The 25,161-nt window shown below is 39.1% G+C and overlaps 1 protein-coding gene across 2 annotated transcripts in view; it reads left to right on the forward strand.

Moving 5' to 3' along the window:
• The window catches only part of PRIM2 (DNA primase subunit 2), a 293,144-nt gene that overhangs the window by 257,315 nt on the left and 10,668 nt on the right, over positions 1 to 25,161 (forward strand). For both annotated transcript variants that reach the window (XM_029242399.1, XM_029242400.1), the window contains exon 12: positions 623 to 705. In XM_029242399.1, the coding sequence (XP_029098232.1) occupies positions 623 to 705 (83 nt within the window). The remainder of the gene's footprint in view (positions 1 to 622; positions 706 to 25,161) is intronic.

A 25,161-nucleotide genomic window follows, 5' to 3' on the forward strand; every position in this document is an offset into this window, starting at 1 on the left:
TAGTCCATCCATATTTTTCTCATGAAATAATATAGAGATTACGTGTACCTACTATAAGTTGTTTTTCTATGAAGCAGTTTCCTATTTGTCATCTCATGTCCATCTGGGATTCCTTTAAATTTATATGGATTCTACTCTTTGGGAAGTAGGCATAAAATTAACATGTGAAAATGATGTGAGATTTTTATATTTCTTAGAGTTTGCACGTTTTTCTTTTTGTTTACACCATCTGTCTTCCTGTATGCCTTTATGTAATTTTTTTAAACTAGAAAAAAATGTGAGATTATATAAAGTTTTTAGGTAAACTGTTTTATAGCTACTTGGTGATTATCTCTGCTTGTTAGCTAGTAGCATAATTAAAACTGCTTCCTCCTTCTAGTGAGTGGGCAGCCTTGCCTGAGAATGCTGGAATGTTTTATGTAAGTCTTGAGGCTGTAGTGCCCTGGTAACCGCACAGCTCAGTCGTCATTTAAAGAGAGGAAAGCAATTGCACCCATGGGCAATTAACTTTTTTATTAATAAGCTGTTAGACAATTAAGGGGCGCTGAGACAGTCTTTTGAGTGTGGTGGTGTATTACGTCCGGGTGAATAACCTTGCTGCTGTGCTGCTTGTCGTTGTCAGGGTGCCCCTTCCGGCACAGTGATCCCGAGCTGCTGAGACAGAAGCTGCAGGCATACAAGATCCCTCCCTCAGGGATCAGCCAGGTAGGTCGGACCCTGCCCTGCAGCCTCAGTAATGAGACAGTGGACAGGCCCTTTAGTTTCATGTCATGTTCTTGCAGCGACACGGTGTACTACCTGCTGGGCCTCACGCCAAACATCCTATCTTCTGGGTGAATTAAGCCAAAGCTTTGGCTTTTCTGCTTTAGACTCCTTGGAAATTCTAGTTCTTCTGTCTGCTAGGCTGCATTTTTACGTAATAACAGAAGCTGAAAACCTTTTTTTTTCCTCTCAATTTGTTTTACTGTCTCAATGGGGGGATTTTAAAAAAGTTTTTAGAGGAATGCATTGAAGCTTATTAATGAAGCTGAAAATCAATGATATCATATTTCATTTTGGAGACTTTGTGCTGCAGGGAAGTTGAAGGAGACGATAACGCAGTATGGATTGGCTGGGCATTCTCATTTACTACGTCAGATCCACACTTCCGAGGATAGTTCATCAGGTCGAACAGTTTATCAAACTACTTTGCCTCGTAAACCACTTAGATAAAAAAAGAAATGCTCAAATGTAAAACCAAATGTTTAAGAGTATATCGTTTAATAAACATGCGTTTAAAAAACTTGTGCCCTCACAGACCTACTGTCTCTCATGTGCTTTGTAAGTTGGCTTGGATTTTGAAGGAGTTCAAGAGGAGCTTCTGCTTCCTTAGCTGAAAAAGAACAATATCTGTTTTAGAGCCGGAACATCTAAATCATTATATATCAATTTTTTTTTCTTGAAAAAAAAATTATTCTAGAAAACTCTACTGCTTCTGCTGCATCCAGAGTATATATTGAGTTTAGTCAATTCAGTTCAAATCTTACGGTTTTTCCGTCCTCTGGGGAAGGCAGTGCTCAAGGTGCTCTTTGCAAATGCTGAGAAGTTTCAGATATAAACCCTGCTCCTTCATAACCAGAATCTGGAGGGAAACATGTGCCAAGTGTAATGAAAGAGGCACACATAGAGTGTCTCGGCTCTTCTGAAGATGGGGGATGGCTACCAGATTGGGAGGCTGAGGATCACTTCCTGGAAGAGATGCTCTGTGAATTAGGCCTTGAGTGTATGGGGGGTGGTTAAAAAGAGAGAAAGTGTGAATAAAAGACGGTAAGTGTATAGGATTACTAGCATTTCAAGCTTACGGTATTGGTGGCACCAGTACATCAACATTAATAGGCAACCTAAAAGAAGTTGCTGGTTTGAGAGATTAGGTTTGGAGCTGGGACAGTTAAATGGCAGACAGAATGTGGATTTGTCAGTGCATTAGACAAATTCCAGCTGGAAATCTGATGTTCTTTAGGGTTAGAATTGTAGAACTGTGGGATTGGAAGGGACATTAGAAGAGATCTCTTCACTTTTGTGGAGTTGTGGGGTGTTACATGCCCTTGGGTGCACAGCAACTAAGTCAGTAGAGACAGAAATGGAAGCCAGGCCTTTGGACTCCACATTTTCTTCTCATCCCCAGTTTACTTTAGAGCTGATTATCGTGAGTTTTCTGTGGGAGAGGAGAACAAATAATGGAGGAGAGGGGGTAGGGAGTCAAAAGCCAGGACTCAGAACAGAATCTTGGCTGATGCTTCCCTTTGTCAGGCAGTAGAAGGACAGAGCAGAAATGGGGGGAAGGGAGGGAGTACTTCAGGAAAGTGCAGTGTACAAAAGTCAGGAGAGGAGTGTGAGAGGAGGTGTGGACCACAGGGTCCTCCGTAGCTGAGGGACTGGGTGGGATTAGGACTGAGGAGAGGTGACTGGATTTGGTGAGAGGCAGCTGTGTCCTGGGGGAAACCAGAGCAAGATCACAGTCACTTAAAGATGAATGAATGAGACAGTGGCTTGGATCTGCAGACAGTGAGCATGTTTCACGGAAGGTGCTAGTGAAAGGGGTGTTGGCGCTATCAGCGTAAGCCTCATGGGTGGTTTGTTTGCGTGTTTGGGGCCAGAGGAGACCTGAGCCTGTTTGTAGGAAGAGGAGAAAAGAACCCATCAGAGAGGGTGGGCTTGATAAAGATAGAAACAAAGATAATCCCTCTCTAACCGAGCAGAATTAGCTTATGTCTCCATTACATCATGACCACAGTGTACACCCCTTTGCTCTTTTTCTTTTTCTCCAGTTTTCTTGAGACAAGATTGACATACAGCACTGTATAAGGTGTACAGCACAGTGCTCTGACTTACATACATCATGAAGTGATGACCACAGTAAGATTAGCAAATATCCATCATCTCATATAGATACAAAAGTAAAGAAACAGAAAAAAGTATATTTTTTCCTCGTAATGAAAACTCTTTATTTTCACATGTAATGCACAGCAGTGTTAATTATGTTTATCATGTTCTACATTACATCCTCAGTAATTATTTATCTTATAACTGGGAGTTTCTACCTTTTGATTGACTGCCTTCATCCAGTTCCCCCTCCCACAACCCCACTTTTGAAAACCACAAGTCTGACCCTTTTTTCTATGAGTTTATTTGTTGGTTGTTTGCTTTTTGAAGTATAATTGACTTACAATGCCATGTTAGTTCCCAGTATACAACATAGTGGTTCGATATTTCTTTATCTTTCAAATAATCACGATGATAAACTCTAGTTACCATCTGTCACCACACAAAGATATTACATAGTTATTGACTATATTCCCCACACTGTACGTATCATCCCTGTGACTCATTTATTTTATAACTTAAAGTTTGTACCTCTTAATCTCCCTCATCTGTGTCTCTCCTCCCCTCAACCGACTCCCCTCTGGCAGTCACCTGTTTGTTCTGTGTATCTATGACTCTGGTTCTGTTTGGTTATGTTCATTCATTTGTTTTGTTTTTTTAGATTCCACATATAGGTGAAGTCATATAGTATTCGTCTTTCTCTGTATGACTTGCTTCACTTAGTATAATATCCTTTTGGTCCATCCATGTTGTCCCAAATGGCAATATTTCATTCTTTTTTATGGCTGAATAATATTCCATTGTATATATGTACCACATCTTCTTTGTCCGTTCATCTGTTGATGGGCACTTCATGAAGAATCACTTTTTTAAAAATATAGGCTATTATCATGTTTATCAAGAAGAGTAATGCTTTTATTTAACAGTAGTGAGTATGTATGTACACTCTTACCTTTGACTCCATTGCATTCCTCCATTTATACTCAGTCCACAAGTAGATTCCTTACTTAGTTGCTGTGATAATAATTTCCACGTCATGCTTTGGACCTGCATTGTAACTTTTTGTCTGAGATGAACACAGATGCAGAGTGCATGTGCGCAAGCTGTAAATAATATTTTGCTCTCATTTAATGTCTTTATTGAGTGGCTTTTCAATAGAGTGAAGCCAGCTCAGGAGCTGTGTTCTAAAGGGAAGAAAGTTGTTGAATGAAAAATCCATGTAAAACATCTTGATGAGTACTTAGTTGCAGGCTGGCATAAGTGCAAATTAGAGCTTAAAAACTCCAAGTGCATGTTAAAATACTGAAAGTCAAGAAAAATACCATTTAAATGCATTTAAATGCAATGTAAGACTCAATGGAGCTACTTTTATTTCAGAGAAAAACTACTTGAAAAAGATACCTTCAACATTAAGAAATACTTAGATCTTAACAATCAGAATTTTGATGATCAGAAGAGAGATAATTGTGACTTAATTGGCATCACCTACTTTTTAAAGAAGCATATTTATAGGATCATCCTTTTTGAATGAGCTTGGTATCCAGCTTAGGAAGACTGGAACTGAACAACAATAAAGCCAAAGATGATGGGCAGTCCTGCATTTATTCCTCAGACCTCCCCCAAAAGAGAAAAACATGGAGGTCAGGTCACCAGCAAGACATCAGAATCCTAAGTGTTCATACCCCAACAACGTAGCTTAAACACACACACAGTAAGAACAGAGAGAAATGAGTGGAGAACCAGACAAATCCACAGTTACATTTGGAGACTTGAGCACTCCTCTTTCAGTAATAACTAGAATAAGCAGACAGAGAACGAGTAGGGATGTAGAAGACTTGAGCTATAAACATACTGCCCCACAGCAGGTGAATGCACACCCACATAGGTCACATCCTGGTCTTTAAAAATCCATTACAAAATTGAAATGAATTGAAATCAGACAAAGTACGTTCTATGACTGTAACCAGTACAGTAAGGGAAGAAAAAGAAATAGGAGGCAGGTTAGAAGGGGAGAAAGAAAACCTTCCTCTAATCTCAGACAATGTGATTATCTATGAAAAAAAATGTCAAAGAACCTACCAAAATGCTATTATAACTAATAAATTGCAGGATACTAAGTCAGTATACACAAATCAATTATATTTCTTCCAAAAAACAACTGGAAATTTAAAAATTTTTAATTATCATATGCAATAGTACCAAAAAGATGTAAATGTTTTTTATATGTATTTATCTACAGAATATGTGCAAGATCTTTATGCTGAGACATTGATGAAAACAGTCAAAGAACAGAGTTAGAGGTACACACTACCTAATTTCAAGAATTACTGTAGGGCTACTGTAATCAAGACAGTGTGGTTCTAGGGAAATGATAAACATAGAGATCAACTGGACAGAATAAAAAGTCCAGAAACAGACCCACATATATATGGGCAATGGATTTTTAAATAAAGGTGCCAGAGCAATTCAATAGGAAAAGAATATTTTCCAACAAGTAGTTCTAGAAAAACTGAAAGTCCATATGTCAAAAAAAACCAAACAATAAAACCTAGACACATACCTCATACCTTTAAAAAAATTAATTTGGAGTGGGTCATAGATCTAAATGTAAACCTTCTAGGAGAAAACAAGAAAATCTGAATAACCTTGGATTCAGTATGTTCAGTAAAAGAAAATGTTGATAAATTAGACTTTATCAAAATTAAAACTCTGGTCTGCAGAAACACTGTTAAGAGAATAATAAAATAGCCATAGACTGGAAGAAAAATATTTGTAAATGATGTATTTCATAAAGTACTTATCTCCAGAATTATAAAGATATAAAGTCCTCTCAAAGCTCAATAATCAGAAAACAGTTTTTTAAGTGAGTAAAAAGTTTGAACAGACATTTCACCAAATATTTGAATAATAAACACGTGAAAAAAACGTTCAGCATTAGGTATTAGGGAAATGCAATTTTAAAAGTATACGTCAATTAGAATTGGTCTAATTAAAAAAAAAACAATACCAAGTGCTGATGAGGATGAGGATGCAGAGTGAAGTCTCATTCTTGCTGGGGGCCCACATGGTAGAGCTGTTGTGAAAGCAGTTGGCAATTTCTTATAAAGTTAAATTTGCACATACTGTTTGAGCTAGTTACACCACTATTAGATAATTATACCATTGAAATAAAAGCCTTAAGTCCACACAAAAACCTGTACGTAAGGGTTTATAGTGGCTTTATTCTAATCCCCCCAAACTGGAAAAAACCCAGTGTCCTTCAGCATGTAGTTGGATAAACAAATTGTGTTATACCTCATTTTATTGTGGCTCACTTTTTTGTGCTTCACAGATATTGTGTTTTCTTAACAAATGAAGGTTTGTGGCAACCCTGCATCAAGCAAGTCTGTCGGTGCCATTTTTCCAACAGCATTTGCTCAGTTCGTATCTCTGTGTCAGGTTTTGGTAGTTCTTGCAATATTTCAAACTTTTTCATTATTATTATATTTGTTATGGGTGATCTGTGAGCGGTGATCTTTGATGTTACTATTGTAATTTTGGGAGGCACCACGAACTGCGCCCATGTAAGATGACAAACTTAATCAGTAAATATTGTGTGTGTTCTGACTGCTCTGCTGACCGGCCGTTCCCTCATCTCTCTTCCTCTCCTCTGGCCTCCCTCTTCCCTGAAACACAACAATATTGAAATTAGGCCAGTTAATAACCCCATAATGGCCTCCAAGTGTTCAAGTAAAAGGAAGAGTCAAACGTACCTCACTTTAAATCTAAAGATTAAGTTTAGTGATGAAGGCATGTCAAAAACCAAGACAGGCTGAAAGCTAGACCTCTTGCACCGAACAGTTAGCCAAGTTGTGAATGCAAAGGAAAAGTTCTCGAAGGAAATTAAAAGTGTTACTGCAGTTACTGCAGAACACATGAATGATAAGAAAGTGAAACAACCTTATTGCTGATAGGGTGAAAGCTTTAGTCTCTGGATAGAAGATCAAACCAGCCACAACATTCCCTTAAGCCAAAGCCTAATCCAGAGCAAGGCCCTAACTCTCTTTAATTCTGTGAAGGCTGAGAGAAGTGAGGAAACTGCAGAAGAAAAGTTTGAAGTTAGCAGAGGTTGGTTCATGAGGTTTAAGGAAAGAAGCCGTCCCCATAACATGGAAGTGCAAGGTGAAGCAGCAAGTGCTGATGTAGAAGCTGCAGCAGGTTATCCAGAAGGTCTAGTTAAGATAATGAATGAAAGTGGCTGCACTAAACAACAGGTTTTCAATGTAGGCGAAGCAGCCTCACATTGGAAGAAGATGCCATCTAGGACTTTCATAGCTAGGGAAGAGAAGTCAATGCCTGGCTTCCAAACTTCAAAGGACAGGCTGATTCTTGTTACGGGCTGATGCAGCTGGTGACTTTAAGTTGAAGACAGTGCTCATTTACCATTCCAAAAATCCTAGGGCCCTTGAGAATTATGCTAAATCTACTCTGCCTGTCCTCTGTAAATGGAACAACAAAGCCTAGATGACAGAACATCTGTTTACAGCATGGTTTACTGAATATTTTAAGCCCACAGTTGAGACCTACTGCTCAGGAAAAAAAAAAAAAAGATACCTTTCAAATTATTACTGCTCATTGACAATGCACTTGACCACTCAAGAGTTCCAGTGGAGATATATAAAATTTATGTTGTTTTCCTGCCTGCTAACCTAACATCTTCTCTGCAGCCCATGGACAAGGAATAATTTCAACTTCCAAGTCTTATTTAAGAAATACATTTTGTAAGGCTATAGCTGCATAGGATCTGGGAAAAGTCAATTGAAAACCTTCTGAAAAGAATTCACCATTCTAGATGCTGTTAAGAACATTTATGATTCATGGGAAGAGGTAAAATATTAACATTAACAGGAGCTTGGAAGATGTTGATTCCAGCCCTCATGGATGACTGAGCGGTTCAGGACTTCAGTGGAGGAAGTAATTGCAGATAGGGTGGGTATAGCAAGAGAACTAGAATTAGAAGTGGGGCCCAGAGGTGTGATTGAATTGCTACAATCTTATGATAAAACTTGAATGGATGAGGAATTGTTTCTTGTGAATCAGCAGAGAAAGTGGTTTTTTGAGATGAAATATAATGCTGGTGAAGATTGTTGAAATGACAACAAAGGATTTAGAATATTCTATAATCTTAGTTGATAATGCAGCAGCAGGGTTGGAGAAGACTGACTCCAGTTTAGAGAGAAGCTCTCCTGTGGGTAAAATGCTTACACAGCATTGTATCCTACAGAGAAATCATTTGCAAGAGGAAGAGTCAGTTGACATGGCAGATTTCATTGTCTTATTTTTAGAAACTGCCACAGCCACCCCAGCGTTCAGCAACCACCACCTTGATCAGTCATCAGCCACCAACATCGAGGCAAGACCCTCCCCCAGCAAAAAGATTAAGACTTGCTGAAAGCTGATGATGGTTAGTGGTTTTTTTTGCAATGAAGTATTTTTAAATTAAGACATGTGCATTGTTTTTTTTAGGCATATAGCTATTACACACTTAATAGCACTGGGAAACCAAACAATTTGTAGCTCACTTTATTGTGATACTCGCTTTATTGCAGTGGTCTGGAACTGAACCCACAGCATCTCTGAGGCTGCCTAGAGGCATGCAATGGAATATTACTCAGCAATAAAAAAGGAACAAACTACTGGTATACCCAACAGCAGGCATCATGCTAGGTGAAAGAAGCCATATGGTATGATTCCTTTTATGTGACATTCTGGAAAAGACAAATCTATACGTACAGAAAACAGTGATTGCTGGGAATGGAGGAGGTGTTAGTTACAAAGGGATGGGAGGTCATCTGGGTGATGGAAATGTTCAGTCTGATTGTGGAGGTGGTATCATGACTGAATTTGTCAAATTTTGCAGAACTATACACTAAAGGGGGAATATTTTACTGTATGAAAATTATACCTTTTTTAATGGAAAAAAAGAGAATAGGTAAGTGGTAGCATAAAGAGCCAGTTACTCATCTTTCATAGCAGGAATTCAATAGGTTAAGTTAATAAATAAAGAACCCAAAATATCAGCATGTAATTTAGAATTATACAGGCAACAATCTAAATATATGGCCCAAAGTGGAAGTGATGAAAAGTAATTGCATCTTGGGAACAGACCAAGCAGGGAAGAAATGTGGTGTGGAAGCTTTTGATATTAGTAATTAGCTGCACTGTATACTAAAAAACTTATTTTTCACTTCCACGGGCTTAGAGGTTGAATGGGACAGTCTCATGTTATGTATGAAGTATAAATTAAGTGGTGTGTGCCTAATGGGTAGGTGGTAATAGCAGTAGTAAGAGCTGATGTGAGGTCTTTGGATGTGAGGGTTTTAACCTTTATCCCTCTGTCCTCCCACCACCTACCGTAGTGTCCTGTCCATGTTAAGGGCTGTGAAAGATCTGAGATTTTGTCCTCCTTGCTACCTGAGAACTTAGCTGCCACAATTTCACAGATGATGGCAGAAGACCTGAAGGTTGTAGCCGTAGCAGTATATCAGCGTTTTCTTGTGTCAGCTCCCAGAGCCCCAGTTCCCACAGAGCAGTGTGAGGAAGGCCAGGTACTGTGGCCTGTGCAGTGGGTTCTTTCGGAGGAGAGAAACTCCAAGTGTGGGGTTCTGGATCTTTCCTCTTGGACAGTGCGCATGCCTACAGTTCCATTCAGTGGAAGGTTCTGTATGTAAGGCTGTTGGTTACAGGAACATCCTTGAAACAGTGATCTGGAGCAAAGGCCATTGTTTTCTGTGCTTGTAAAATGTTCAGAGATTTGAGACCCTGGAAAATCCTCTCTTAACTGTCCAAGCTGGTGACCAAATGAATAAATAAGTATGTCTACAAGCTGTATTGGCCAGTTTTTTTTATTGGCACCTTCCCTTTTTCCTCCTTAAAATACTGGTATGCATTTTAAGCTCAATTTCTTTTAAGAATTTCCAGTGAGGTAATAATCCTTGCAGTGCTTTGCTAGTTTGTTCAGTTAACCATATCTGTCAGTAGTTCCTGCCTAATTTAGGTGTCTTGAGTTTTGGTCTTTACTTTTCATTTTGCTTTCACCCTTTGCATAAAAATTGCAATTTTATGATGAAATACTAATATTTTATGATACAGACATTTTAAGAATCTGCATTCAGAATATTGAATAAAATCTCTAAATGATCTTAAATACGTTTATTTCTCTGAAGAGGTTGGTTTTTTTTTTTGTTGTGAAAAGACACACTTGAAATTTTCAGATTGCAGTTTTTTCACTGGCGCCTGGAACAGTGTGCTATATCCTTTCTTACTAGTAAAGTTGTCTTTTTACTGTGCTGAGTAACATATGACATATCTTTAATTCTCATACAGTTTAATAAAGAACAGTAATTGCTGCCCACAGAGTACCTTTAAAGGTGATAGTTCTTTGTACTATGTGTCATAGTAGAGCTAACACCTTTTGTTGTAATCTGTGAATGCTTTTACTCCTCAGTAGCTTTTCTCTCTTATTAGGTAGAAGTGAGCGGTGTGGTTGGTCTGTCACTGGACACAGGACTTCCTTTCTGGTTTTATATTCTGGTCTGCTCTGCACGATTGTGCCAAGGGCTGGGATGGGGGCTTTACACAGTGGACTGGGCTTCCCTTGGCTCTCGCCACCCTGTCATCCTGTGATGAGGGGTTCAGACCTCAAAGCAACACTGGAGAAGGTGGGACCCATGCGCCCCGTGGCCCTGATGCTACAGAGCTTTGTTCCTCTGCAGCACTTTCCTTTCTTATTTTTCTTTTTACTGTTAATTCAGTTGAAATTCTTTTTGGTTTCTTTCAGGGAAAGCCTTTACTGTGAGGTGAATAATGATCTGGGGGTACCTACATTTAGGAATATGTTTAATACATTATTTAAACACTGGCAAATAATATGAAATAAAGATAAGAATAGCTCAGAGTATAAATTACAGTTGGTAACAGGGTTTCAAAAATCCCCGTTACTTTTTTTTTATTTAAGTAAAATTCACATGATGTGAAATTAACCATTTAAAAGCATACAATTCAGTACACTTAGTACATTCACAGTGTTGTGCAACCACCACCAGCCAGCTCGTGACCCCAGTGAAACCCGGTCCCTGGGAAGTAGCCCACCCAGCCCTGGCAGCCTGCTGTCTCCATGGATCTGTCCATGCTGGGGATTGCATGTAAATGGAGTCATACAACAGGTGACCTTTTGTGTCTGGCTTCTTTTACTGAGCGTGTTTTCGAGGTTCCTCCTTGTTGTAGGATCTGTCAGTACCTCATCCCTCTTTATGGCTGAGTAGTATTCCATTGTGTGTTTATCCATTCACCCCTTGATGGACAGTAAGTTGTTTCCCCCTTTCAGCTGTATGGTCTGAGAGCACCACTGTGAACATTTCACATACAAGTAACTGTCTGAGTGCCTACTTTCAGTTCTTTTGTGTATACACCTAAAAGTAGAATTGCTGGGTCATAACGTAATTCTGTGTTTAACTAATTGAGGAATTGCCAGGCTATTTTCCACTGAGGTGATACAATTTTACATTCCCACCAGCTGTGTTGTGAGGGTTTTATATGTTCTCCGCTTCCTTGCCAACGTTTGTAATCCCACCCCCCTTTTGTTTCAGTTATAACCATCTGTGTTAGTTTTCTAGGACCGCTGTAACAAAGTGCCACAAAGTGAGTGGCTTAAAAAAATTATTGTCTATAGTTTTGGAGGCTAGAAATCTGAACTCAAGGTGTTGGCGGGTTTTGCTCCTTCTGAGGCTGTGAGGGAGGATCTGTTCCAGGCCTCTCCTGGTTCCTGGCGGTTTGCTGGTGTCTTTCGCTTTGTACATGCATCACCCTAATCTCTGCCTTCATTTTAACGTGGCGTTCTCCCTGTGTCTTTACATCGTCTTCCCTCTGCGCGTCCTCTTTCCTCTTTTTGTAAGGACACCAGTTGTATTGGATTTGGGCCGACCCTGATGACCTCATTTTAGTTTCATTACCTCTGTAAAGACCCTGCCTTCAAATAGGGTCCCGTTCTGAGGCAGGAGGGATTGGGACTTTAACATGCCCTTTTTGAAGGAACACAATTCAGCCCATAACACCATCCTGATAGGTGTGAAGTGGTACCTCACTGTGGTTTTTACTTACATTTCTCCGATGACTAATGCTGTCATTATTTTTCATGTGCTTGTTGGCTGTTTGTATGTCTTCTTTGGAGAAATGTCTGTTCACATCTTTTGCCCATTTTGAATTGTGTTGTCTTTTCGTTATTGAGTTTAAGAGTTCCTTATATATTTTGGATACTAGATATCTGATTTCTGTCTTAGTCCATTTTGGCTGCTATAACAAGTTACCATAGGCTGGATAGCTTCTAACAACAGATGTATTCTTATGGTTCTGGAAGCTGGGAAGTCCAAGATCAAGGTGCTGGCAGATTCAGTGCCCACTGAGGCCCCATCTCCTGGTTCATGGATGGTCATCTTCTCACTGTGTCCTCATGAGGCAGAAGGGGACGAGAGCTCTCTGGGGTCTCTCTTATAGAGCACTGATCACTTACCAAAAGCCCTACCTCTTTGTACCATCACATTGGGGGTTAGGATTTTAACATACATATTTTTGGAGGGGATATAAACATTCAGTCTATAACAGTTTGCAAATTTTTTCTCCCATTCTGTAGGTTGTCTTAACACTTCTTTGACAGTTTCTTTTGATGGACAAGAGCTTTTAATTTTGATGAAATCCAGTGTGTTTTGTTCTTGTTGGTTGTTACTTGTAGTTTTGATGTCATATTTAAAAGCCCATTGCTAAATTCAAGGTTATGAAAATGGACACCTATATTTTATTGTAGGAGTCTTATAGTTTGAACTCTTATATTTAGGTCATCAATCCATTTTGAGTCAATTTCTATATATGATGTGATATACAAGGATCCATCTTCATTCTTTTTCATGTGGATGGCCTGTTGTCTCAGCACCATTTACTGAAAAGACCATTTTTCCCATCATAATGGTCTTACACCCTTGTCAAAACTTCACTGGACCTAGTTATATGGGTTTATTTCTGGACTCTCGATTCTATAGTGTTGGTCAGTATGTCTCTCTTCTTGCCATATAACAATTTTTTGGTTGCTTTAGTATTGTAGTAGGTTTTGAAATCAGGAAGTTTGAATTCTCCAACTTCACGTTCCTCTTTTTCAATATTGTTTTGGCTATTTGGAGTCCCTCGCAATTCCATATGAATTTGAGGATTGGCTTTTCCATTTCTGTAGAAAAGGCCATTGGAACTTTCATAGGGATTGCGTTGAATCTGTAGATTGCTTTGGGTAGTATTGATATCCTTTCAATATTACCTTTCAGTCTGTGAACAGGGGACTTCTTTATGTTTGTTTAGGCATTTAATTCCTTTCAGCAATGTTTTGCAGTTTTCAGCATATGTGTCTTTCACTTCCTGGGCCAAATTTATAGGCATTTTATTCTTTTGAATGCTGTTGTAAATGGAACTTTTTCTTAGTGTCCTTTTCTGATTGTTCACTACTAGTGTTAGAACTACAACTGATTTCTTTGGGTTGTTCTTGTATCTGGCAACTTTGCTGAGTTCATTTATTAGTTCTAATTGGTTTTTTTTAATGGATTCTATAAGATTTTTTCTGTATATAAGACCGTGTCATCTGTGAATAGGTATAGTTTTGCCTTTTCGTTTTCATTTGGATGCCTTTTTATTTCTTGCCTAATTGCTCTGATTAGGACTTCCAGTGCATTGTTGAATAGCAGTGGTGAAAGCGGGCATCCTTGTCTTGTTCTTCATCTCAGGGGGAAGACTTCTGTCTTTCACCAAGGATATGTTAGCCATAGGTTTTTCATAAATGCCCTTCATTATGTTAAGGAAGTTTCCTTCTATTCTCTGTGTGTGTTTAACCATGAAAATGTGTTGGATATTTTCAGATACTTTTTCAGCATCTGAAATGATCATATGGTTTTTGTCCTTCCTTCTATTAATGTCATATATACATTGATTGATATTCATGTTGAACCACCCTTGCTCCACTGGGATAAATCCCACTTTGTCATGGTTTATAATACTTTCAGTGTGCTGCTGGATTTGGTTTGCTAGTATTTTGTTGAGAATTTTTGCATCCTGTATTCGTAAGGGATATTGGTCTATAATTTTCTTGTGATGTCTTTCTTTGCCTTTACTATCAGGGTAATGCTGGCCTCATAGAATGAGTTAGGAAGTGCTCACTCCTTTTTTGGAAGGGTTTGAGAAGCACTGGTATTCTTCTCTAAATGTTTGGCTGCCATCTAGTCCTGGGCTTTTCTTTGTTGGGAAGTTTTTAAATACTCAGTCTCTTTGCCGATTACAGGTTTGTTCAGATCTTTTGTCTTCTTAGGTCAGTTTTGGTAATTTGTGTATGTCTAGGAATTTGTCCAGTTCATCTAGGCTGTCTAATTTGTTGGTGTGAAGTTGTTCATAGTTTTCCCTTATCCCTTTCATTTCAGTTAAGTCGTTAGTAATGTCCCCACTTTTCTGATTTTAGTTATTGTGTCTTGTGTCTTTTTTTCTTTGTCAGTCTTTGTCAATTTTTATTTTTTGCAGGGGGGGTATGCGGGCCTCTCACTGTTGTGGCCTCTCCCGTTGCGGGGCACAGGCTCCGGACGCACAGGCTCAGCGGCTATGGCTCACGGGCCTAGCCGCTCTGCGGCATGTGGGAATCTTCCCAGACCGGGGCACGAACCCGTGTCCCCTGCATCGGCAGGCGGACTCTCAACCACTGCGCCACCAGGGAAGCCCAGTCTTTGTCAATTTTGTTGACCCTTTCAAAGTACCAAGTTTTGGGTTTGTTTTTTTTTAATTTTCTCTTGTATTTCTGTATTTCTCTTCTCTATTTTATCTCCACTTTAATCTTTATTTCCTTCTTTCTATTGGTTTTGTGTTTAGTTTGCTCTTTTTTTTTCTAGTATAAAGTTAGGTTATTGATTTGAGATTTTTCTTGTTTTTTATTGTAGTGTTTACAGCTAGAAATTTCCCCACGAGCACTGGTTTCTCTATATTCTATAAGTTTCAGTGTGTTGTATTTTTGTTTTCATGTGTCTCAAAGTATTTCCCAATTTCCCTTTTCTTTAATTTTCTTTTTTCCTTGACCCATTGGTTGTTTATGAATGTGTTGTTTAATTTTTACATATTTTTGAATTTTCCAGTTTTCTTTCTGTAATTGATTTATTTCATCCCACTGTGGTCAGAGAAGATGTTTTCTATAATTTCAGTATTTTTAAATTTATTAAGACTTATTTTGTCACCTAACATATGATCTATCCTGGAGAACGTTCCCTGTACACTTGAGAAGAATGTGTATTTTGCTGTTTGGGATGGAGTGTTCCATATTGTCTGTTATGTCTAGTTGGTTATAGTGTTGTTCAGGTTCTCTTTCCTTGTAGCTTGTCTGTCTAGTTGTTCTACCCATTTATGAAAGAGTTTCCAACTGTTGTTGTAGAGCTGTCTATTACTACCTTCAGTTCTTTCGATTTTTCCTTCATGTATTCTGGGTCTCTGTTTTTCAGTGCCTATATGTTTGTAATTGTTTCATCTTCCTGACAGATTTATCCTTTTATCAGTATATAATGTTGTTTTGTCTCGTAACATTTTTTGACTTAAAATCTGTTTTGCTTGTTGTTAGTATGGCCCCAGCTCTCTTTTGGTTACTATTTTCATTGAATATCTTTTTCCATCCTTTCACTTTCAACCTGTTTTTGTCTTTGGATCTAAAGTGAGTCTCTTATAGAGAGCACAAAGTTTGATTATGTAATTTCAGGCATTTTTCCATTCTCTGCAATTGGAGAGTTTAATCCATTTACAGTTAAAATAATTACTGATAAGAAAGGATTCACTTTTGTCATTTTGCTGTTTTCTGTGGGTCACATCCCTTTGTCCCTCAGTTCTTCTATTACTGCCTTCTTTTGCGATTGATATTTTTGCAGTGTACTGTTTGAATTCTCTTCATTTCCTTTTCTGTATATGTATTTTTATTTATTTTCTTACTGATTACCCTGGGGTTTGTAGTTACCCTCTTAAACTTACGACAGTTAGTACCAGCTTAACCTCTGTAGTATACAAACCTCTGCTTCTGTTTAACTCTGTCCCTCCCCCTTTATGTTGTTGTTGTCACAAATTACATCTTTATACATTGTGTGCCTATTAACATTGATTTATAGTTATTGTTTTATGCATTTGCCTTTTAAATCATATTGGAAGAAAAAGAGGACTTATATATCAAAAATGCAGTAATACTGGCCTTTATATATGATGTAGTTACCTTTACCAGTGTCCTTTATTTTTGTGTGGTTTTCAAGAACTGTCTAGTGACCTTACATTTCTGCCTGAAGGACTCCCTCTAATATTTCCTGTAGGGCAGGTCTACTAGCAACAGACTCCCTCAGCTTTTGTTTATCTGGGAATATATTAATTTCTCCATTTTTAAAGGGCATATGAATCTTGGTTGACAGCTTTATTCTTGGAGCAAAATATGTTATCATGCTGCCTTCTGTTCTCCTTGGGTTCTGCTGAGAAGGCCGCTGATACTCTTGCTGTTTCTGGTAAGTGAAGAGTGGTTTGTCTTGCTCCTATCCGTGTTTTCTTTCGCCTCTTTCAGTGGTTTCTTTATAATGTGTTTCTGTGTGTTTTGTCCTCCTAGGAGTTTGTTGAGCTGTTTGGATGTGTAGTTGTACGTCTTGTATCGAGTCAGGGAGATTTTCAGCCGTTTTCCTTCAACTGTTCTTTATACCCTTCTGTCCCCTCCTTCTGGGTGTCCCATGTGCATTTGTTGGTGCACCTGCTGGTGTCTCACGTGTCTCTTTGGCTGTGTGCATGTTTCTTCATTCTTTATTCTTCCTACTCTTCAGACTGGATGATCTCAACCAATCTACTTCCAAGTTTGCTGATTCTTTTTTCCACCTGCTGAAATTGGCTACTTTTTCATTTTAGCTATAATTTTCAGCTCCAGAGTTTCTCTCTGGTTCCTTTTTATAGTTTTATTCTCTTTATTGTGATTTTCTCTCTTTCTTTCCTTTAGCTTTTTGTCTATGGTTTCTTTTAGCTCTTTGAGGGTATTTAAGACAACTGATTTAAAGTCTTTGTCTGATGAGTCTAATGTCTGTGCTTCCTTGGGACCAGTTTGTATTCATTTCTCCTGTGAATGGACCCTACTTTCTTGTTTCTTTCCAAGCTTTGTAATAATTTCTAGAAAACTGGACATTTCAAATATTCCAAGTTGCTAACTCTGGAAGTCTGACTCTTTGTGTGTGCCTGGTCTGGGCTGTCCACTAGCAGCCACTAGCTACAGGCAGTGACGGTTTAGCACTTGAAATGTGGATGGTCCTCACTGAGATGTGCTGAAGGCAGTGGTGTATTGGTAAACCAGCTCTGGGGGAAAGAAGCCTTGACTTATGTCATTTGCTGATTTCTGTTGTGTAAATACTCCTACTGGACTGATGTGAAAGTACCAAAGTGATGTTTCAAACCCTAACTTGGGAAGAGTTATGCACAGTCCATTCTCACAAGCCAGTGGGGTCAGCTCCAGCACACCGCCTGTCGTGAGTAGAAAATATATGCCAGGTTGCAAAGAATTACCATGAAAAAGCATTGTAAAATATCTTAGTATGATATTTTTATATTGATTACATGTTGAAATGACAGTAAACAATATTTATTTAAACAAGATGTATTATTAAAATTAATTTCGTGTTTCTTTTTACCTTTTTAATTGTAGCTATAGAAAATTTTAAATTACAGATGTTACTCGTATTTCCATTGCAGAGTATTGCTCTAAATAGTTGAGACTATTGAGTATTAGAGTGATTAGGTTCTATTTCCATATCATATTTGCTTCTAGCATACAGTTGTGTTTGACCTATTACAGCCAATATTTACATGTTGACCCATAAATGAGTAAAAATAAGGCTACTCATTTTTCAGGTTTTTTATTAAATGATTCATTATTTACAAGTATATTTCTGTATGAATATTGTTTAAACTGTCTTTTTATTTTTCATTTTAGTGTTTTTTTTAAGAGAGGAAGAGAAAGTATTTTAGTTATTTACTCAGCATAACCACTAATGATTATTTTAACAGCAAAATCTAATTGGTGCTTCCCGAAAAATTAATAGTGATATTAAAACCTTGAAATATGTAAAAATGTATGGTCTTTATGCTTTTTGAGAGGTTGGTTAACCTCTCTTTTTCACAGTCCAAACATTCTCAAAAAGTTAGTGACCATGTTCAATCTAAAACTGGTAAATGCCTTTTAATGAAGAAATCTTTCAAAATGGACAGTTTAAAAGACTTAAAAGTAACACTATGTCAAGAAAATTTTATGGCAAAGATAAATCTCAACGACTCCTTACTCAGTGTTCATATAAATCTAAACTACCTAAAGCTCCTGTGATTTTCTTAGGTGAGGGGTATGAAGAGTACTTATCAGTAGATGATGGTATCCATCTGTCCATTACTTTATGAACAGCAACTGCTCTCAAGAGCAGCTTTTCTGTCTTTCATCTCCATGAGCATCTCTTCTCATTTATGAGAATTGCTGCACTTAGCTTTGCTTTTCTTGGTGATGTAGTTGAAAATGTGTACATTGTTCTTGGTAAATCTTAGAACAGCATTAAGGAAAAGATGGGAAGTTGAGCTTTAGAATTGGTGTCAGGAGGATATGGTTCCATTTTTGGCTTTATCATAAAAATCCCTGAATATCTAACTTGATTTCTGTGTATATCTTTCCTTTTCATTAGGCTGAAGATAAATGGTCATTTGAAGATTATTTAATATTGTTAAGGTGATTCAAAGAAGAATCACTTTGAAAGTCAAATAACACTCCATTTGTTAGCCAAAGCCATGAAAGTTTACTTTCATTAAAATTGCATTAAAATGGAAAACATAGTCTTTATTAAAAGAAAATTCAGTACTCTATTTATAGTTATGTATCTTTCTATAATTATTTTATTATTTATTCATTTATTCATAAAAAATTGCTGGTATCTGTAGAGGAATTTCATTCAGTAGCATATGGTAACTGTCATTTATAATACTTATAATAAAATCTACCTGCCTATCTATGGACAAAAAACTATTCTCCCTACAAAAAACTATTCTCCCTAGCTTAGTTCTGTTTCATGATCAGTTTTATAGACTATTCTCTCAGAGGACCCTCCCCACCTTTTTTTTTTTTTAAGAAAAGCAAACTTTAAGTATCCAGAAAGTTGAGTAATTTATCTTTTTTCATAAAGCAAGTGTTTCAGATTCTCAGTCTGCTTACCGTTAAGCCATTTCAGGGGACTTTCCTGGTGATCCAGTGGTTAAGACTCTGTGCTTCCAATACGGGGGCGCGGGTACAATCCCTGGTCAGGGAACTAAGATCCCACATGCCGTGCAGTGCAGCCGAAAAAAAAAAAAAAAAAAAGCCATTTCAGACTTCTTGGTAGTGTTGACCATCAATTTACAATGTAGTTTTTGTTAGACGAAATTTCTGTTTCTGAATATATATATATATACAGACACACACCTATATTTATATGTAAACATGTATAGTTATTTATTTCTCAATCTTCCAGTCCTTGAAAAAACCTCATTTGAGTGACAGATGTTAAGTTTAGTTTCTTTCTTCTAGTTTAGTTTCTGTTTTCAAGCAAATAGGCTACATCTCCTTTTATAGGTAAGATCTTTGAAAATAACTATTAAGTCAAGGATAAATCTTTTTCATCATTTCCATGAAGATCATAGGACATAGTCATTCTGAAGTGGCAAGCTTTTATATTAAGCAAAAAAGTAGGATACCCGCCGCACAGTTGTGATTAGTGAGTAAACTGTGGGGTTGCGGTCTGGCTGCACTTCTGTCTGCCCCTCCCAGCAGACTTGACAGGATTCTCACTTGCCTTCCCCTTCCTCCGTCCTCTCCTCAGCATTCTCTTTTTCTCCCTCCCCTATTCCAAGTTCACTTAGTTGTTTATGTTCCCCTAAAGCTTAAATCCTTTAACCCAAATGTTGGAGGTATTTTTAATGATTCAAAACCTTTATTCAAATATAGTAAGTTAAAAGACAGTGGGACATTTTCAATATTAGGGTATCTATATTGTGGATAAAAATAAGGGAGTAATGTAATATGATTATTAAACTTGAGTGTTATATACCTTTCAGAAAGCCTCTCTTCTATTTAGAATTCAGCTGACTTGCAGGACATTTCAGGATTTATGAGGTGTGGCACACTTTTCTAACTGGGGAGGGTCACAGTTTTGATGAGATTTTCCCAGGCATCTCAAAGGCCTAAAAAATTGCTATAAGCATTCTTTTTCGCATGTGTTTTCATATATATGTGAAAAACAGATTTAGAGAGCTGGTAATTAAGTAAAATAACCAGAACAATATCTGATACAGACAGAGCAGGTGTATAAGATGTTGTTATAGACCTTATTCTTCCTCACCTGATTCCCATCCCTCTCCCTGCAAAAGCAAACAAACAAGGAAAACACAACTTGCACTTTTTCGGGGTCTGGTTTGCTGTGGTGGGGTTTGCATGCAGGACGTTTGCTGGGAAGTGCTCTCAGGGTCAGCACCTGTCAGGGAAGGAGCAGGCAGGACGGAGCAGAAGGGGACGTGGTCTGTAGGTGGCCCCACAGGGAGCTGTGACTGGTCCTTGATTAGGAGCGTGCTGCGTCATCGGCTGGTCATTGGGTCTGGGGAAGATGGCTTTCCCCAGCCGACGGGACTGCTGCCAGCTCTCAGTCGTCAGCACTCTCTGAGCCTGGAGACAGTGTGCCCAGGTCCTGGCCCTGGTCCTGAGGAGTGGGCCGTGTCCTTGGTACTCTGCCTCTGGGGAGAGCGAGTGCAGCACCAGATGCTCAAGCCGGAAGTCAGGACAACATCCACGACCACTCCCAGGGCTCTTGAGTCTGTCCCTTCTGCTCTGCTCTCTTCCCATTGTCCACAGCCCCTCTTCCCTCCAAAAGTCCTTCACACTGATGCCAGGTCATATTTCTAATATACTTTACATTCTTCCCGTCCCCAAGCATCTTGCTTGGAGTTTCTGTGCCTCCTTTGCATGTCGTCTCCGTGTCTGGGTTGCCCTAACCCTTTCTTTATCTTCATTGTTGTGATTCATTATTACCACTTGGTTCCGTTCTCCCCTGAAACTCATATTGAGCCCTTTCCCCTCCCCTTCCGGTAGCATCCTGTGTTCTCCTGTATCAGGTCAACACCTGTTTGGTACTGTTTGTTCCCTTGTCTGTCCTCCCTTCCAGACTGTCTTTATAGCCTTATCCTCCTCGAGGACATAAATGGTATCTTTCATCTCTATAAACCCAATCCTGGAGTCCCTTCAAGGGGCTAAGTGAATGTGGGCTGCGTGGATGGAGTGAGAGAGTGACCAACTGACTCGGTCATAGTCTGAAAGCTCGTTTGAGAGGTGTGGGCAGGGGCTGTTGTGTACACAGACCGGGATGTTTTCCTGTTTGTAGAAATCAGCGATGGCAGATTTCTACATTTGGATTCCAGTTAATTTGATGGAGTGGTGTCGCTCTCTTCTCCAAAGTGTCCTCAGATATGAGTGGAGAAACCTCTCAAGCCCTTTTAAAGCCTGTGGAAGAACTAAATTAAGTTAGTAATTTTTTTCCTGTGGTGCTACACCAATAAAAAAAAGAGAGAGAGAAATGGAAATCAACTGTCTAATTGCAAAGGCTCTGGTAAAAGTGCTCTAAGATGGATTCAAACAGAATGAAGTTTCTTTGGGGAGGAAAAACATTTATTTTATGGCTCAATAAACTTCCCGAGCACCGTCCATGTTGCTGAGTTTTCCGTATGTTCAAGTCTGGAAACAAAAAGATTTAAGAAGCTGTGTTAGAGCTCTTAGTCGAGTGGCATTACAAGACATAATTAACTATAATGAAGTAGGAGAAGTGCTTTAAAAAATTATTCTAAATGCTAGTTGAAGAGCCAGAGGGGAAGATCTGCTGAGGAGGGAGGAGTGACATCAGGGATTGCTTCACGTAGGAAGTGACATTTGCATTGGGTGTGAAGGTGGGGTAGGAGTTCCCCACTGGAGGGAAGTCAGGCTTATCAGGCCGAAGGGGGAGCATCCATTCAATGTCAGCAAATGTGATCGGGTGTGACTGTATTCCAGTTACCATTCAGGACCCTGGGAATATAGTGATGAACTAATAGCAAGGCCCCTCCTCCTCAGAGGTGATACTCCAGTGGAGGAGACAGACAGTAAAGAAATTCAGTGTGGTGAGAGAAGGCTAGACAGGAGAAGGGCTAGAGTGAGACTCAGGGGAGGTGAGCACATTCAGATAAGGCGCCAGGGCGTGTTCTGAGGAGCCCTAGTCCTGTGAGATCTATGAAAACAGGTTCTGGAGACAGACTAGTTGAGAAACACCACCCTGGTAAGTCCTGCCCTGAAGAAACTTAGACAATTCTGGACTAAACCAAATCAAACAGTGCATCAGACAAGAAAACCCTCTGCGTTATCACAGGAGTTTTGTGAGCTAAAATTCCAAACCATACACCCTGGGAGAAGCTGGACTGGAGTGTGAGGACCCAGGGGCCAGGTGGGCAGGAGGGTCCTGGGTGGGGGCGGAGGCGAGACTGTGGCCTGATGGTTCGTGGCCTTTTGAACCACGATGAGGAGTCTGGGAGCCAGCAATGCCAGGGTTAGATCTGGGTTTTAGGAAAGTTAGTTACTGTGGTGGCAGTTCAGAAGCTGTCTTGAATGAGGAAGGGATAAATCAAGAAGCTTTGCAATAAAAAGGGATTGATCAGGGCCTGAACAATGGAGAGGAAAAGATTAATTTTAAAGACCTTTGGAGGGAGAATCAATTTATTTGGATAGCTATGTTTATAGACAATGAAGAGTGACTCAGAAAAATTCTTGGCACATAATGTTTTAAACGAAGGAAAGCACATCTTCATGAGTGGGAAACTTGCCTCTGACCCCCCAGTAGGTGAAGGTCACAGCAGAGTTGTAAGTTTTGTGGGAGAGACAGGGGCCAAGTAATAAGATCAAAAGTGTTCCAGACTCTACATCACAACTGTGTTTTCTCTCACCTTCGAAATGAAGATTAGAAATGGAGCGGGAAAATATCAGCAAATATCTCCTCTTGAAAGGTTGATTTTTTAGGAAGAAACAAGCTTGTTATCACTTTTAAATAAAACAGAACGTGACCTTGAGTTAGAGACAGCTGAGCCGCGTGTCTGGTTGGTGAGGTCAGCGTCTCCTCCCTGCAGCCCAGGATGGGCAGGTGGCTGCATTCTGCCGCCAGAGAACCATCTGGACCTCATGGCAGGTGCTGAAGCAAAGGCGGAGAGGACGTCTCAGTGGCTGAGAGTATGAGCATCAGAAGGGAGAAGGAAGGGTGGCTCTAAGTTATAAAATGTTATCTATATTTCTATTTTCATATACGTATATATGTGTGTGTATAAGTATAAATATAACATTTCCCACCAGTACTTTGTATCGCATATGTTTGTCAATGGCTATGATCTGTCACCAATCAAATGAGAAAACTGTCGCCTTATTTGCTCTTTGCCCCTCCCCTGCAAGGATATCTTGGTTATTAGCCACTTAATTTGGATTCTAAACCAAACAGTAATTTGCCTTGAGGATGAAATAGTCGATGAAGTGTAATTAATGATTTTACCAAACTTAGGAAATACAAATATGATGAACATTTTCTTGTAAAGATGACAAACTGCATTGTTAAAAAAAAACAAAAGAAAAACTAATATTCTTCTTGATGGACTTTAGTCAGCTGATAAGTAGTTTAAGATATAGAGAGAAAAAAGTTAAAGAATATGAGTTACCAAAATATAGTAGTTTAATACCACTATTCCTCTTAATTTTTCTTAGCCTTTTGACTACTGATGTATTAGAACAGTTGTTAAGCTTCACATTTTGTACTTTAGCCTGGAAATATTGGCATTAGAAACCAAACTCGAATTGCCATTTGAGCAATATTCTTAGACCTTCACTGGAATTTTTCTTTAAATAATAATCTTTTGTTTTCATCAAATAAGCCTTTATTTGATAAGATTCTTCAGATTGTCTAATTATATTTTTCTAAAGCCTAATTAGGAAACATCTAGCCTAGGAATCGGAATTGACACTTGATTTGCTTTCCTCCTTAAAGAACTGTTAGTCTGGTATTAATGCTGGTTCACGAGGAAACCGTGGTGTGCTGTGGCTCTTCCAGAAGGACCATGGGGGCTCCTGGAGGGGGTTTGTATCCTTGCTGGGTGAGCACAGCTGCAGGCTGCGGGCTGTGTGGTGACATCTACGGGCCATGCAGAGAGTGGCTCTGTCTCACTGACCACATTTCTTGGGCTTTCTACACTTTCCTCCCACCTGCTTCTTTCACCTTCCTATTTATCTTCTCTTATCTCCGTATATTCCTTCTTCTTGTAGAGTTTTCCACTCTGTGTATATGTGTTTGTCTCTCCGGTTCTTTTTCGAACCCTCCCTTTGGCCAGCCTTGCCTCTGAGCCCCCAACCTTGGGGAGCTGGCCCTTCAGGACCTCTGCTGGCAAGACAAACACTGTCCAAAAGCACTACTGCCTATTTCCTCATTCTGGTTTTTCTACAAAATGTTTTTTCTTAAAAAAATTTTAATGTCATGTTCAACATATGACTAACACAAAAAATATATGTAAACACGCACATTATGAACTAACTAGCTATGCACCCCTGCCCCCCAAGCAAAGCATATTTTAAAAAACATGGTTAGGTAGGTAAGTTCAACATTGATACATCATAAAATATTACCACATCCAGTATTTCTTCATTCTTGAGAAAACATAAAAGAAAAATTACAGCTTCAAAGAAAAGCATACCACTTCTGGTTGAACCTAACATCTCTTCAAGCTCACAGTCATCTGGCTGAGTCAGGCATATCTGTCCACAGCCCAGGGAAACGGACTCTTCTGTTAAAACTTAGCACTTTAAAAAAAGGTCACTTGAATTATGACTACACAAAAAATTTAAATTCTGAATGAGACCAACTCTTCCTAAGACCCTGAATTTCAGGAAGGAAGGATGGCTTAGTGATCACAGCTGTCATGCGTTTCAGACGTTGCTGTAGACCCCTCCCTGGTCAGCCCGGCCAAGTTGGCAGTCAGTCTTCTCAGTGTCTCTGAGTTCTTCCAGGGCTGTTTAGACATATCGCAGAGAATTGAAGCTTTGACTCCAAGTTCCGTTACACAGCCCTCCGGACATCTGTCCTTCTTGGCTTTTGGTGTTTCATTGCCACATTTCGGTTTTTGCTCCTGTTTGACGAA

The sequence above is a fragment of the Monodon monoceros genome, unplaced genomic scaffold, assembly GCF_005190385.1.
Source record: "Monodon monoceros isolate NGI ecotype Baffin Bay Population unplaced genomic scaffold, NGI_Narwhal_1 Super_Scaffold_3, whole genome shotgun sequence".
In the NCBI taxonomy this organism is placed as follows: Eukaryota; Metazoa; Chordata; class Mammalia; order Artiodactyla; family Monodontidae; genus Monodon; species Monodon monoceros.